General features: G+C 45.4%; 1 protein-coding gene across 3 annotated transcripts in view; it reads right to left on the minus strand.

The window, feature by feature from the left end:
- Window positions 1-17580, minus strand: part of LOC126424921 (uncharacterized) — a 302725-nt gene that overhangs the window by 225952 nt on the left and 59193 nt on the right. For all 3 annotated transcript variants that reach the window (XR_007576231.1, XM_050087763.1, XM_050087762.1), the window contains exon 3: window positions 287-400. Coding sequence is in view for 2 of the 3 variants with exons in the window: in XM_050087763.1 (XP_049943720.1) it covers window positions 287-400 (114 nt within the window). In the remaining variant the exon portion in view is untranslated. The remainder of the gene's footprint in view (window positions 1-286; window positions 401-17580) is intronic.

Genomic DNA, 17580 nt, shown 5'->3' on the forward strand with positions numbered 1-17580 from the left:
TTTGCTTGGTCCTGCCGCCATAACCTGTTCCGTGGCAACGTTGCGTTCCAATATGAACTCAGTTGACACCCTAAGAAAGGCAAAATAGAGAAAGTACATTATGTATGTTGAGTGTAGTAGTTACGTGGGAATTGAAGCGATGGCCAAAAGATAGGAAATGGCACAATAGCATAAAAAACATTGGAGATGAGATGTCTACTGAAGTACAGCGTGTGGGTGAGGCTCTCAATGCAAGGAAGCTCCAGAACTTTAAACACTATCGCAATTTGTTTTCTAATGAACTCACCAGGCACAAGAGGGTATCGATGACAGCGGCCGTCTTGAGCGAGAAATCACAGCAACAGTCTTTGGGATGTGCCCCCTCTGCATCAGTGATTGGTTCTCTGACTGGGAAGTTCATCTGTAACAAAGGGATGATGGTCACATTTCACTTTGAAGCTTGAAGCACATTCAGGAATTATTTGCCAGATAGTTATGAGATGTGACTGGCCACACTGATTACATTGCATATGCTTAGTACCTACAGCTGTACATCCGATTGTGGAGCTTTTTGTTGTTATCGATCTGTTGTTGTTGTTGTGGTCTTCAGTCCTGAGACTGGTTTGATGCAGCTCTCCATGCTACTCTATCCTGTGCAAGCTTTTTCATCTCCCAGTACCTACTGCAACCTACATCCTTCTGAATCTGCTTAGTGTATTCATCTCTTGGTCTCCCTCTACGATTTTTACCCTCCACGCTGCCCTCCAATACTAAATTGGTGATCCCTTGATGCCTCAGAACATGTCCTACCAACCGATCCCTTCTTCTGGTCAAGTTGTGCCACAAACCTCTCTTCTCCCCAATCCTATTCAATACTTCCTCATTAGTTATGTGATCTACCCATCTAATCTTCAGCATTCTTCTGTAGCACCACATTTCGAAAGCTTCTATTCTCTTCTTGTCCAAACTATTTATCGTCCATGTTTCACTTCCATACATGGCTACACTCCATACGAATACTTTCAGAAATGACTTCCTGACACTTAAATCAATACTGGATGTTAACAAATTTCTCTTCTTCAGAAACGCTTTCCTTGCCATTGCCAGCCTACATTTTATATCCTCTCTACTTCGACCATCATCAGTTATTTTGCTCCCCAAATAGCAAAACTCCTTTACTACTTTAAGTGCCTCATTTCCTAATCTAATTCCCTCAGCATCACCCGACTTAATTAGACTACATTCCATTATCCTTGTTTTGCTTTTGTTGATGTTCATCTTATATCCTCCTTTCAAGACACTGTCCATTCCATTCAACTGCTCTTCCAAGTCCTTTGCTGTCTCTGACAGAATTACAATGTCATCGGCGAACCTTAAAGTTTTTATTTCTTCTCCATGAATTTTAATACCTACTCCGAATTTTTCTTTTGTTTCCTTTACTGCTTGCTCAATATACAGATTGAACAACATCGGGGAGAGGCTACAACCCTGTCTTACTCCCTTCCCAACCACTGCTTCCCTTTCATGTCCCTCGACTCTTATAACTGCCATCTGGTTTCTGTACAAATTGTAAATAGCCTTTCGCTCCCTGTAATTTACCCCTGCCACCTTTAGAATTTAAAAGAGAGTATTCCAGTCAACATTGTCAAAAGCTTTCTCTAAGTCTACAAATGCTAGAAACGTAGGTTTGCCTTTCCTTAATCTTTCTTCTAAGATAAGTCGTAAGATCAGTATTGCCTCACGTGTTCCAGTGTTTCTACGGAATCCAAACTGATCTTCCCCGAGGTTGGCTTCTACTAGTTTTTCCATTCGTCTGTAAAGAATTCGTGTTAGTATTTTGCAGCTGTGACTTATTAAGCTGATAGTTCGGTAATTTTCACATCTGTCAACACCTGCTTTCTTTGGGATTGGAATTATTATATTCTTCTTGAAGTCTGAGGGTATTTCGCCTGTTTCATACATCTTGCTCACCAGATGGTAGAGTTTTGTCAGGACTGGCTCTCCCACGGCCGTCAGTAGTTCCAATGGAATATTGTCTACTCCGGGGGCCTTCTTTCGACTCAGGTCTTTCAGTGCTCTGTCAAACTCTTCGCGCAGTATCATATCTCCCATTTCATCTTCATCTACATCCTCTTCCATTTCCATAATATTGTCCTCAAGTACATCGCCCTTGTATAGACCCTCTATATACTCCTTCCGCCTTTCTGCTTTCCCTTCTTTGCTTAGAACTGGGTTTCCATCTGAGCTCTTGATATTCATACAAGTGGTTCTCTTATCTCCAAAGGTCTCTTTAATTTTCCTGTAGGCGGTATCTATCTTACCCCTAGTGAGATAGGCCTCTACATCCTTACATTTGTCCTCTAGCCATCCCTGCTTAGCCATTTTGCACTTCCTGTCGATCTCATTTTTGAGACGTTTATATTTTCTCCTTTCATCAATTAAATTCAATATTTCTTCTGTTACCCAAGGATTTCTACTAGCCCTCGTCTTTTTACATACTTGATCCTCTGCTGCCTTCACTACTTCATCCCTCAAAGCTACCCATTCTTCTTCTACTGTATTTATTTCCCCCATTCCTGTCAATTGCTCCCTTATGCTCTCCCTGAATCTCTGTACAACCTCTGGTTCTTTTAGTTTATCCAGGTCCCATCTCCTTAAATTCCCACCTTTTTGCAGTTTCTTCAGTTTTAATCTACAGGTCATAACCAATAGATTGTGGTCAGAGTCCACATCTGCCCCAGGAAATGTCTTACAATTTAAAACCTGGTTCCTAAATCTCTGTCTTACCATTATATAATCTATCTGATACCTTTTAGTATCTCCAGGGTTCTTCCATGTATACAACCTTCTTTCATGATTCTTAAACCAAGTGTTAGTTATGATTATGTTGTGCTCTGTGCAAAATTCGACCAGGCGGCTTCCTCTTTCATTTCTGTCCCCCAATCCATATTCACCTACTATGTTTCCTTCTCTCCCTTTTCCTACACTCGAATTCCAGTCACCCATGACTATTAAATTTTCGTCTCCCTTCACAATCTGAATAATTTCTTTTATTTCATCATACATTTCTTCAATTTCTTCGTCATCTGCAGAGCTAGTTGGCATATAAACTTGTACTACTGTAGTAGGCGTGGGCTTCGTATCTATCTTGGCCACAATAATGCGTTCACTATGCTGTTTGTAGTAGCTTACCCGCATTCCTATTTTCCTATTCATTATTAAACCTACTCTTGCATTACCCCTATTTGATTTTGTGTTTATAACCCTGTAGTCACCTGACCAGAAGTCTTGTTCCTCCTGCCACCGAACTTCACTAATTCCCACTATATCTAACTTTAACCTATCCATTTCCCTTTTTAAATTTTCTAACCTACCTGCCCGATTAAGGGATCTGACATTCCACGCTCCGATCCGTAGAACGCCAGTTTTCTTTCTCCTGATAACGACATCCTCTTGAGTAGTCCCCGCCCGGAGATCCGAATGGGGGACTATTTTACCTCCGGAATATTTTACCCAAGAGGACGCCATCATCATGTAATCATACAGTAAAGCTGCATGCCCTCGGGAAAAATTACGGCTGTAGTTTCCCCTTGCTTTCAGCCGTTCGCAGTACCAGCACAGCAAGGCCGTTTTGGTTATTGTTACAAGGCCAGATCAGTCAATCATCCAGACTGTTGCCCTTGCAACTACTGAAAAGGCTGCTGCTCCTCTTCAGGAACCACACGTTTGTCTGGCCTCTCAACAGATACCCCTCCGTTGTGGTTGCACCTACGGTACGGCTATCTGTATCGCTGAGGCACGCAAGCCTCCCCACCAACGGCAAGGTCCATGGTTCATGGGGGGGGGGGGGGGGTTATCGATCTATGTGACATTAAAGGTATAGACGCGTTTTGCTATTTGAGCAGGAAAATAAATTATGGTGGTCGAAGTAGAGAGGATAAAAATGCAGAGTGGCAATAGCAAGAGAAGCATATCTGCAAAACGTTAAGTTCGTTAACATCTAATACAAATATTAGGAAGTATTTTCTGAACCAATAAGCCTAGAGCGCAGCCATGGTCGGAAGGGAAACGTGGGGAATAAACGATTCGGACAAGAAGCGAACAGAAGATTTTGAAATACTGTGGTGAAGATAATACTAGAGATGGATAGATTGCATAGTTAATGAGTAGTGAATGAATCTCACAGGGAGAAAGATAATACTAGGGTATGCTGAACAGTATTGCCTCTGAATTTTGTACGTGTAAACCCATAAAAGTTTTTAAAATAAAATAAACTTCATTAACAGACTACATCTTTATTCTTTTCGACTACACATTTAATTCTGAACTTAGTCACCCTCGCGACGAACACATTTCTCTCAAAGAAAGACCATCACTGTATAATGTTTGACTCTGTTGACGGAGCCACAATCATATCTCTGCTTGCATTGGTTGAAAACTATTAAAGTGAAGTCCTCGAAGTAGTACTTTAAGTTCTGGAAACAGATGAAAGTCAGACTGGCCCAAGATGTTGCTGTATGGTGCATGATGTTTGACAGTGAACCAAAGGAGCGGATTGTTGCAGATGTCACAGCACCCATGGTTCAAATGGCTCTGAGCACTATGGGACTTAACATCTATGGTCATCAGTCCCCTAGAACTTAGAACTACTTAAACCTAACTAACCTAGGGACATCACACAACACCCAGCCATCACGAGGCAGAGAAAATCCCTGACCCCGCCGGGAATCGAACCCGGGAAACCGGGCGTGGGAAGCGAGAACGCTACCGCACGACCACGAGATGCGGGCACAGCACCCATGCATGGTCTGGAATTGTCATGGTGAAAGAGAGAAAGCTCCATGTGTAGACGACACCTTCGAATTAATTGGGAGTTCTCCAGCAACAGAGGGTTGCTACTTGGATCAGCGAAGTGAAGAACTTGACCGAGTAATATGCATGACATGTAATACCTCGATGGATATTGAGAAAAAAGTAAAACATTTGAAGGCATTACTTATCAGCCCCCTCCCCCTCCACCCTCTCCCCATGTATGTTACAATGTGACTAAAAGAAGGGATCAGTAGATAGAACACCTGCTGAGGCATCAGAGAATTGTCAGCTTGGCAATGGAGGGAAGTGTGTGGTGGAGCGTGGGGAGGAGGGGAAGAATTAATACAGCAAGCATGCTCAGATGGATGTGGGCTGCAGTGCTTCCGCAGAGGCGAAGAGGCTTCCACAGGATATCCTAGCCTGGACAGCTGCATCAAACCAGTCTTCGAACTGCAGACCACAACAGTGAAAAGTAACGAAATCTATTGCTCAGCCATACCGCCGCAGTCCCTACTGTGACAGTATTGCCCCCTACATGATTTCAGTTGACACCATAATGTTAACAGCGGCACAAGTATTTTGGCCGGAGAGAGTGGTTCCTGGCGCCACAGAAGTTTGAGATGTCAAGCCACCTGTTGCGGTATCAAGTTGGTTGCACGTAGAAACCAGGGTCAACTGGTGGTAAGGTTCTGGGAACAGGGACATTTCACGTTTCTGCACATGAAAGATGGGCAGGCTACCTCAGACGGTTATTTATTGTGGATGGCTGTACGTCTTAGGCTACAGAGTGGGTTATTCTCTGAACAGAGGCCCCAGGTGTTTCGCATTCGCGGCACGTGTGCAATACGGTGCGTGCCGCGTACAGCTGCTGTCGGCCGACTTACTTTCTTTCTACATCTACATACATACTCCGCAATCCACTATACGGTGGGTGGCGGAGGGTACCTCGTACCACAACTAGCATCTTCTCTCCCTGTTACACTCCCAAACAGAACGAGGGAAAAATGACTGCCTATATGCCTCTGTACGAGCCCTAATCTCTCTTATCTTATCTTTGTGGTCTTTCCGCGAAATGTAAGTTGGCGGCAGTAAAATTGTACTGCCATCAGCCTCAAATGCTGGTTCTCTAAATTAGTAGCGATTCACTAAAAGAACGCCTCCTTTCCTCTAGAGACTCCCACCTGAGTTCCTGAAGCATTTCCGTAACACTCGCATGATGATCAAACCCACCAGTAACAAATCTAGCAGCCCGCCTTTGAATTGCTTCTATGTCCTCCCTCAATCCGACCTGAAAGGGATCCCAAACGCTCGAGCAGTACTCAAGAATAGGTCGTATTGGTGTTTTATAAGCGGTCTCCTTTACAGATGAACCACATCTTCCCAAATGAACCGAAGACAATTATCCGCCTTCCCCACAACTGGCATTACATGCTTGTCCCACTTCATATCGCTCTGCAGTGTTACGCGAAAATATTTAATCGACGTGACTGTGTCAAGCGCTACACTACTAATGGAGATTCAAACGTTACGGGATTCTTTTTCCTATTCATCTGCACTGATTTACATTTATCTATATTTAGAGTTCGCTGCCATTCTTTACACCAATCACAAATCCTGTCCAAGTCATCTTGTATCCTCCTACAGTCACTCAACGACGACACCTTCCCGTACACCACAGCATCATCAGCAAACAGCCGCACATTGCTATCAACCCTATCCAAAAGATCATTTATGTAGATAGAACTACCACACTTCCCTGGGGCACTCCAGATGATGCCCTCACCCCGTACAAACCTACACCTACGGGCCACTTCTGAACTACTGCTCAAGATTTTTAACATCGTTGCGCTTCAGCCGTTGTGCGTACAAGAGCTACAATGCGTTAGAAAACAGCCAACCAGTTTCAAAAAACTTGTTTATTAAAGCTTGACCATGGTTTCATCGGTTTTAAAATCGTCTGCTTCAGAAGATGTAGGAGATCACATTATCACATTATCTACAGTCAATGCAGGAGTCGTTGACTCTATTTAGTACACGTCATCCACTTAATCACCATTTAAATGCAGTATATAAATATTCCGTCAGTGTTCGCTAAAGTTATTGAAAAGGCTTCTATGTAAGGATAATTGATAATTTTATATCACACGATTTACTCTCAAATGTACAGTTCGGCCTTAGAAGTCGTTTAACAACAGAAAATGCTATATTCTCTTTTCCCCGTGAGGTACGGGATGGGTTAAACAAAAGGTTTCGAACGCTAGGCATATTTTTTGATTTAACTAATTTGCGTGATGGTGTTGATCACAAAATGTTGCTCCAGAAGTTGGACCATTACAGAATACGGGGAATAGCTCACAACTGGTTCAGCTCTTACTTTAGCAACAGAAAGCAAAAGGTCATTACTCACAATGTTGAGAATGGCTGTGATGTGAGGTCTGAGTAGGTTACAGAAAAGTGGGGAGGTGCCCCAGGGATCAGTGTTGTGGCCACTCCTGTCCCTTATTTATATAAATGATTTGCCCTGTAGTATTATGGGTAACTGTTTCTGTTTGCTGATAACACTAAAGTAAAGTATGTTGTGTGCAACATTGGTTCGGTTTCAAATAGTGCAGTTCATGACTTAAGCTCATGGCTTGTAGGAAATAAACTAACGCTAAATCACGTTAAGACTCAGTTTTTACACTTTCTAACACACGATTCAACTAAACCTGACATTTTAATTTCACAGAATGGTCATATGATTATAGTAAAACTGAACAGTTAAAATTTCTGGGTATTCAGATAGATAGTACACTGTCGTGGAAAGCACACGTTCAGGATCTTGTTCAAAGATTTAATGCTGCCGTTTTTACCATTCGAACAGTATCTGAAGACAGTGATCGTTCGACAAGAAAATTAGTCTACTTTGCTTATTTTCATTCTCTTATGTTGTATGGTATTATATTTTGGGGTAACTCTTCACATTCCAAGAGGATATTTTTGGATCAGAAACTGGCGGTTTAGGCATAAGTGATGTAAGTTCACAACCCTCTTGTCGACTCCTGTTCACGTGTCTAGGTATTTTGACAGTGGCCTCTCAATATATATAATTCCTTACTGTTATTTCTTGTTAACAATATTAGCTTATTCCCAAGAAAAAGCAGCTTTCACTCAGTTGATACACGGGAGAAATCAAACCTGCGTTTGGTTCGAACTTCCTTAACTGTTGTGCAAAAAGGTGTGCAGTATACCGCTGCATCCATTTTCAATAAGCTACAACTCGAATCTTAGCAGAAATCCACTCGATTTCAAATCGAAACAGGTATTTTCATGGGTCACTACTTATATTCTGTCCAGGAGTTACTTGAAAAAGTAAGCTGATTCTTGTTGTATTGTTGATTGCGTTTACTTAAGCTTATGGATTGACTTTTTTAGGGTTCATACACATTTTATTTTTATCTGTTATTACTTTTATGTTCTAATTTCATGTACTGACACGTTCCATTACCTTGGAGATTTGCTCCTCAATTTGGTCCTACGGAACTTGACGCCATCTACTGTAGGGCTTTGTCTTAAGAATTAAGTGGACGACCTGTACTACACAGAATCAACGACTCCCACATTGACTATAGATAGTGTGATTTTGCGTCCTACATCTTCGGAAGAAGACTGTTTTAAAACCGTCGAAACCACGGTGAATGCTTAATAAACCTGTACTTTGCAACAGGTTGCCTGTTATTTGTAATGCTTTGAAACTACTGTACAGTTTACCTGATCTGTACTATATTCAGTAAATGTTTCTCTATTACCATGGCGAAATCTTGTGCAGCGTTGTTGCTTCGAAAGGTAAGTGACAGAAAACCGCAGGCAAAGATGCTTTACGAAAAAAATGGCAAGTTTTTTGGAAGTTGTAAGAAGTTAGAAGAAATCTAAAACTTACTGAATGACGTACATGTTGAAACAACAGAATTTTAATATCCAGCTCAGAAGAAGAGTGTTCTCACTAACATTTTCTAGTTTATAATACTTCTTCCGATCAGATCACCAACGTTAAGTGCAATGATAATTAAATCAAGATCCTACGCTGCCGACAAGGGTTGATATACATCAACGTGGACGGTTGAAGATCAGTGGCCCGACCGGGACTCGAACCCAGGATCTCCTGCTTAGCCGCGCGGGATTAGCCGTGCGGTCTCAGGCGTTGCAGTCATGGACTGTGCGGCTGGTACCGGCGGAGGTTCGAGTCCTCCCTCGGGCATGGGTTTGCGTGTTTGTCCTTAGGATAATTTAGTTTAAGTAGTGTGTAAGCTTAGGGACTGATGACCTTAGCAGTTAAGTCCCATAAGATTTCAGGCACATTTTTTTCTCCTGCTTACATGGCAGACGCTCTATCCGTCTGAGCCACCGAGGGCACAGAGGATAGTGCGACTGCAGGGACTTATCCGTTGGACGCTCCCCGTGAGACCCACATTCCCAAGTTAATGTCCACACACTACATTCGTAGTGCCCCTGCCCATTACATTCATTACTCGCGGCAGACAATCTTACCGAGTCCCGTAAGAGTTCGGGCAATACTTGTGCATCCGCACAGAAGAAGAAGGTCAGTGGCCGGTTAGCCTTAACTATATGAAGATGGTATGTCCGAAAGAATAGATACCATATTCATATGACGTTAAGTGGTGTTGGTTCACCATCCGTGTTTGCCGAGTGCAGCTGGCAAGCGGGGTGCACTCAGCCTTGTGGGGACAATTGAGGAGCTGCATGGTTGAGAAGCAGCGGCTCCGGTCACGAAAACTGACAACGGCTGAGAGAGCGCTGTACTGACCACGTGCCCCTCCGCATCCACATTCAGTGACGCCTAAAGCCGTCGGGACACGGACCGTGCTGTCGAACGTTAACGTTGAGCGTGCCCAGTTCAACGTTCTGCTGAACGCTCAGGAACGATGCGACTTGTGCATACGGTACGTGGGCCCCAACGTGGTGTACGTGATCGCAACGCACTGCAGCGACAGTTGAGGGATGTTTCTAGTTCGTAAATCACACTGTTTACTCAACGGACGCGAGTAAAATTCCCACGTTAGCTCTATTAAAACGCACATTCCCTCCATCGTCCACGAAAAGCAAAGTACCATGTCCAGTCAATAACGACACAGGCTTATAAAAGTTCAATTACAAACAGTGCGGTACAAATTTGGAATACTTCTCCGCAAAAGATAAACATTATTCATCATTCCCACATTTTAGTAAAACCCCAAGGTAAGTCTTACTTGATCACTGTTCCTACCCAGTAGCAGAATCTTTTCAACATGTGAATTACGAAGCATAAAAGAAAAAGGAGCAAACTATCTTTATACATGTAGCGTAAGCTGTCCTGTAGATTAAGTCAATCGAACAAAGTCACCCCTCAGGAAAGATGAACTTATGTTTACATAACATCAAATATTATAGCATATGCCTATATTAAACTAATAATAAAGTATCAGAACCTAATAAAAACTGGAACGTAAGAGGAAAAAATTGGAAGTGCTGAGAGGCGAACCACCGCTCCAAAGAAAACTTATTACTGTGCAGAGACGCTACTCATTACGCTAACCCAACGACACTCTGGCTCTACTTACTCATATTCTTTTACTCCTTGATAAAAAAAAAGTTAATCGTAGATAATTATGTTACTAATTGAAATTATAAGAAATTGTACCGAGAACAATGCGTTTTGGATGGATCTTCAGTGTGTCGCTGCCTTCAAATAGCCTACTCTCAAAATACGCAAGTTACAATAATTCTTTTGCCACGAATACGATGTTTCTCATTATTTTATTGGAACGAATCATACAACTAACAACGGGTTTTCCAGTGATTCTCAATTTGCTGGTGCTCAGAAACGGCATATATACATATAGACTTGAAATGAATGCCAATATGGCGCCTCACAACTCTGTACTGAAGGGAGACGGCGTGCGTGTGATGTAGGTGGCGTTGTGCCATCTCATTGGCCAACGCTCAGACGCACGCTCAGAATATCTGACATGCCAGATATTGCTCTGCACGTTTGGAATGACTCCCGAGCGTGCTATTCCTCGCTATGCCGTCAGAAGCTCGGCACGCTCAACGCTCGGATGCACGGTCCGTGTGCCGACGGCTTAGGGGCTGAGGATGACATGGGGGCCGGTCAGTACCGTGGGACCTTCAAGCCCTGTTCGGAAGGTTTTGGTTTTTCTACGTTGACATTGTCTGTGTATGTGCACTGGATGAAGAAAAAAAGTCATAAAACTTAAACGCTAATTTTGCGCAAAAATACGATCCTGGATGGAAATGGGTGTCATTTATTATAAAAGTATAATAAAGCATTTGACATTTACTGATGACGAATCGTCATAAATCTAAATGTTTGCTTCCAAAGTGAAATTTCGTCTTCTGCTCCTATGGAAGCGGTGTACTGCACTGAAGCGACGGAGGTCGTGGGAAACCTCCTGCTATCGCGTCGCAACTCCTTTTTCCCGGCGTATTGAATCAGATCGACGTGGCATGGACCCATCAAGTCGTTAGAAGTGTCCTGTAGAAATACTGAGCCATGCTTCCTGTGCGGCGGTCCATAATTGCGAAAGTGTTGACGGTGCACGAATTTGTCCACGACTTGACCTCTCGAATATGTCTCATAAATATTTGATGTGCTTCATGTCAGGTGATCTGGGTGGCCATACTATTCGCTAGAAACTGTCCGGAATGTACTTCAAACCGGTCGCGGACAATTCTGGCCCCGTAACATGTTTGGGAATGTGAAGTGCATGAATGGCTGGAAATGGTCTACATCTACATCTACATCTACATTTATACTCCGCAAGCCACCCAACGATGTGTGGCAGAGGGCACTTTACGTGCCACTGTCATTACCTCCCTTTCCTGTTCCAATCGCGTATGGCTCGCGGGAAGAACGACTGCCGGAAAGCCTCCGTGCGCGCTCAAATCTCTCTAATTTTACATTCGTGATCTCCTCGGGAGGTGTAAGTAGGGGGAAGCAATATATTCGATACCTCATCCAGAAACGCACCCTCTCGAAACCTGGACAGCAACCTACACCGCGATGCAGAGCGCCTCTCTTGCAGAGTCTGCCACTTGAGTTTGCTAAACATTTCCGTAACACTATCACGCTTACCAAATAACCCTGTAATGAAACGCACCGCTCTTCTTTGGATCTTCTCTATCTCCTCTGTCAACCCGACCTGTTACTCAAGTATAGGTCGAACGAGTGTTTTGTAAGCCACCTCCTTTGTCGATGGACTGCATTTTCTAAGGACTCTCCCAATGAATGTCAATCTGGTACCCGCCTTACCAATAATTAATTTGATATGATCATTCCACTTCAAATCGTTCCTCACGCATACTCCCAGATATTTTACAGAAGTAACTGCTACCAGTGTTTGTTCCGCTATCATATAATCATACAATAAAGGATCCTTCTTTCTGTGTATTCACAATACATTACATTTGTCTATGTTAAGGGTCAGTTGGCACTCCCTGCACCAAGCGCCTATATGCTGCAGATCTTCCTGCATTTCGCTGCAGTTTTCTAATGCTGCAACTTCTCTGTATACTACAGCATCATCCGCGAAAAGCTGCATGGAACTTCCGACACTATCTACTAGATCATTTATATATATAGTGACAAGGAATGCTCCCATAACACTCCCCCGTGGCACGCCAGAGGTTACTTTAACGTCTGTAGACGTCTCTCCATTGAGAACAAAATGCTGTGTTCTGTTTGCTAAAAACTCTTCAATCCAGCCACACAGCTGGTCTGATATCCCGTAGGCTCTTACTTTGTTTATCAGGCGACAGTGCGGAACTGTATCGAACGCCTTCCGGAAGTCAAGGAAAATGGCATCTACCTGGGAGCCTGTATCTAATATTTTCTGGGTCTCATGAACAAATAAAGCGAGTTGCGTCTCACACGATCGCTGTTTCCGAAATCCATGTTGATTCCTACAGAGTAGATGCTTGGTTTCCAGAAACGACATGATAAGCGAGCAAAAAACATGTTCTAAAATTCTACAACAGATCGATGTCAGAGATATAGGTCTATAGTTTTGCGCATCTGCTCGACGACCCTTCTTGAAGACTGGGACTACCTGTGCTCTTTTCCAATCATTTGGCACCTTCCGTTCCTCTAGAGACTTGCGGTACACGGCTGTTAGAAGGGGGGGGGGGGGTGGCAAGTTGTTTCGCGTACTCTCTGTAGTATCGAAGTAGCCGAACATAATTATTTCCAGTCAGTGATCAGCTGGACCAGAGGACCCAGTCCGTTCCATGTAAACACAGCCCACAACATTGTGGAGTCACCACCAGCTTACACAGTGTCTTGTTGACAACTCAGGTACATATCCTCGTGGTGTCTGCGCCACACTCGAATCCTACCATTAGCTCTTACATACTGAAAAAGGGGCTCATCTGACCAGGCCACGGTTTTCCAGTCATCTGAAATCGAACCGACACGTTCACGACCCCGGAGAGGCGCTGCAGGTAGTGTTGTGCTGCTTGCAAAGGCATTCCCCTGGATCGTCTGCTGCCACAGCCCATTAACGCCATATTTCGACGGACACGTTCGTCGTGTCCCACATTGATTTCTGCGGTTATTTGTCTATTAGCACCGACAATCCTACGTAAACGCTGCTGCTCTCGGTCATTAAGTGCAGGCCGTGGTGAGAGGTAATGCCAGATTTCTGGTGTTCTCGACACCCTCTCGACATATGAAGATGGTATCTGTTCTTTTGGACATGTCCGAAAAAACAGATACCGTCAGTGACGATGCAGCTCTCTAGAATGAAATGATAATTAAATCAAGACCCTAACCTGTCGACAGGCGTTGATATACATCAATGGGGACAGTTGCAAATGTCTGCCCCGACCGGTACTCGATCCTAGGATCTCCTACTTACATGGCAGTCGATCTATCCATTTTTGTTGTTGTTGATCTCATTTTGTTCCTTAATCTTCGTTGTATATGTTCGCTGCGGACGTCCCATGACTCTTGTTCAGGTGCATCGTTGGTCCCTTAACTCAGTTTTTTTTATTACAGAGGGTAGTTTACCCTCTGACCGAACATGCTGAGCTACCGTGCCGGCACCCATCTGAGGCACCGAGGGCACAGAGGATAGTGCGACTGCAGGAATTTATCCCTTGCACGCTCCCCATGGGACCCACATTCCCATCGTAATGTCCACATACTACATTCACAGTGCCCCTGCTCATTACACTCATTACTCGCGGCAGACAATCTTACCGAGAGACATGTCCGAAAGAACAGATACAATCTTCATATACACTCCTGGAAATTGAAATAAGAACACCGTGAATTCATTGTCCCAGGAAGGGGAAACTTTATTGACACATTCCTGGGCTCAGATACATCACATGATCACACTGACAGAACCACAGGCACATAGACACAGGTAACAGAGCATGCACAATGTCGGCACTAGTACAGTGTATATCCACCTTTCGCAGCAATGCAGGCTGCTATTCTCCCATGGAGACGATCGTAGAGATGCTGGATGTAGTCCTGTGGAACGGCTTGCCATGCCATTTCCACCTGGCGCCTCAGTTGGACCAGCGTTCGTGCTGGACGTGCAGACCGCGTGAGACGACGCTTCATGCAGTCCCAAACATGCTCAATGGGGGACAGATCCGGAGATCTTGCTGGCCAGGGTAGTTGACTTACACCTTCTAGAGCACGTTGGGTGGCACGGGATACATGCGGACGTGCATTGTCCTGTTGGAACAGCAAGTTCCCTTGCCGGTCTAGGAATGGTAGAACGATGGGTTCGATGACGGTTTGGATGTACCGTGCACTATTCAGTGTCCCCTCGACGATCACCAGTGGTGTACGGCCAGTGTAGGAGATCGCTCCCCACACCATGATGCCGGGTGTTGGCCCTGTGTGCCTCGGTCGTATGCAGTCCCGATTGTGGCGCTCATCTGCACGGCCCCAAACACGCATACGACCATCATTGGCACCAAGGCAGAAGCGACTCTCATCGCTGAAGACGACACGTCTCCATTCGTCCCTCCATTCACGCCTGTCGCGACACCACTGGAGGCGGGCTGCACGATGTTGGGGCGTGAGCGGAAGACGGCCTAACGGTGTGCGGGACCGTAGCCCAGCTTCATGGAGACGGTTGCGAATGGTCCTCGCCGATACCCCAGGAGTAACAGTGTCCCTAATTTGCTGGGAAGTGGCGGTGCGGTCCCCTACGGCACTGCGTAGGATCCTACGGTCTTGGCGTGCATCCGTGCGTCGCTGCGGTCCGGTCCCAGGTCGACGGGCACGTGCACCTTCCGCCGACCACTGGCGACAACATCGATGTACTGTGGAGACCTCACGCCCCACGTGTTGAGCAATTCGGCGGTACGTCCACCCGGCCTCCCGCATGCCCACTATACGCCCTCGCTCAAAGTCCGTCAACTGCACATACGGTTCACGTCCACGCTGTCGCGGCATGCTACCAGTGTTAAAGACTGCGATGGAGCTCCGTATGCCACGGCAAACTGGCTGACACTGACGGCGGCGGTGCACAAATGCTGCGCAGCTAGCGCCATTCGACGGCCAACACCGCGGTTCCTGGTGTGTCCGCTGTGCCGTGCGTGTGATCATTGCTTGTACAGCCCTCTCGCAGTGTCCGGAGCAAGTATGGTGGGTCTGACACACCGGTGTCAATGTGTTCTTTTTTCCATTTCCAGGAGTGTAGTTAAGGTTAACCGGTCGTTGACCTCCTTCTTCTATGCTGGATGCACACACATTGCCCGAAGTCTCACGGGACTCAATAAGATTGTCTGCCGCGAGTAATGAGTGTAATGTGCAGGGGCACTACGAATGTAGTGTGTGGACATTCAGTTGAGAATGTGGGTCTCACGGGGAGCGTGCAAGGGATAAATCCCTGCAGTCGCACTATGCTTTGCGCCCTCGGTAGCTCAGATGGATAGAGCGTCTGCCATGTAAGCAGGAGATACAGGCTTCGAGTCCCGGTCGGGACACACATTTTCAACTGTCCCCGTTGATCTATATCAACGCCTATAGGCGTGGATTGTGGATTTTGGAATACTGATCCCTCTAACGATTTCCAAAACGGAATGTACCTTGCGTCCAGCTCCAGCTACCATTCCGCGTTCACAGTCTACTAATTCCCCTCGTGCAGCCATAAGCACGTCGGAAACCTTTCCATACGAATCACCTGAGTACAAATGGCAGCTCCGCCAAGACAGTGCTTGTTTCTACTTTGTGTACGCAACGCTACCACCATCGGTATACAGGGTGTGATTCAAAAGTTTCAAGCCGGCAGCTACGGTCGAGCGGTTCTAGGCGCTTCAGTCCGGAACCGCACTGCTGCTACTGTGGCAGGCTCAAATCCTGCTTTGGGCATGGATGGTGTGTGATGTCCTTAGCTTACTTAGATTTAAGTAGTTCTAAGTCAAGGGGACTAATGACTTCAGATCTTAAGTCCAATAGTGCTTAGAGCCATTTGAACCATCAAACGTTTCTGGACATAGAAGTAGAAATGTATTGGACATTTGCGTGCAGCGGTCTAAAATTCTTCAAAATATGGTTCTTCAGCATCAACACAGCGCTGCCAGCGCGTCTTCCACTGTTTGTAGCCCTTCTGGAAGGCCTCGGGCGTCATGCTGTGAAGGGCTCTCGTCGAAGCCTGCTGGATGCGTCGATGGAGTCGAATCGCTTCATAGTAGACCTATCTTGATTCGGGGGAAGAGGGAAAACTCACTTGGAGCCAAGTCGGGGCTGTAGCATGCCTCTGGCAGTGTTGTCACGTCGAACCTGACCAAAACTTCGGCGGCGCCGCGCGACGTGTGAGCGGGCGCGTTGTCGTGCTGGAGAATCCAATCGGCCTTGATCGCCGGGCGGACCCGGCGATCTCGATCCCTCAACTCGATGGTCATTGTTTAAAATTTCCCGCACTGTCCCCACATTTTGATCTGTTCAGCTTGATGGTGGCCTCCCAAAGCGGTCGTCATCATCAACATTCTCACGGCCATCTTTGAATCGTTTGTGCCACATGAAAACCATTACACTTCCTTAAACACCTCGTGAATCATAGCGAGAGTCTCCGTGGCGATGTTGTTCAGTCGCACGCAAAACTTAATCGCATAATGCTGCTCCAAGTGCTGCTCCATTTTCGCCTCTCCCACCTTTCGTCCGAGGTCAATGACATGGACTCACGCTGCAAGCGATGCGCACTCTCCGGGGTTCCGGAGGCCACTGCTGCTGCGTCAGTTCGTTCGATGAGACCCCCCACTACTTCCCCCACCCGGCGGAACTGGTCCGTGCGCGCTCCCATATTCAGAAATGAATCAGTCTTGGAACTTCTGAATCACACCTCGTATGTGCGTATCCATGACTACTGTCACCTCACTGTAAGTGACTCACAGTGAAACAGATACAGGAATTCAGTGAAGAACTTTGAAACTATCATTTACAAAGAGAAAGATACGTCAGTAGATTGTTTCAGACAGTTTGTTAAGCTTTCCGCAGTTCGGTTAATGTAAAAACGACACCATTCGCATTAATGGCGAGAATTTCGGAGAAATGAACGGTACTATTACACATGTAATAGTAATACAAATCACTCAGTCGTTAAAATCAGTGTCTGATTTCAGTTATAAATGAGAAACGCCATAACTGATGGGTCTACTTCGCGTAGTGCGTGATGGCAGAAACCCATCTGTCTGCCCTCCATCACATGACTTAGAAGAAATGGTGTCTCAAACCGTGGCGTCGCAAGATAGGGACAGTGAGGCCTATAC

Source organism: Schistocerca serialis, chromosome 10 (assembly GCF_023864345.2).
Source record: "Schistocerca serialis cubense isolate TAMUIC-IGC-003099 chromosome 10, iqSchSeri2.2, whole genome shotgun sequence".
Lineage (NCBI taxonomy): Eukaryota > Metazoa > Arthropoda > Insecta > Orthoptera > Acrididae > Schistocerca > Schistocerca serialis.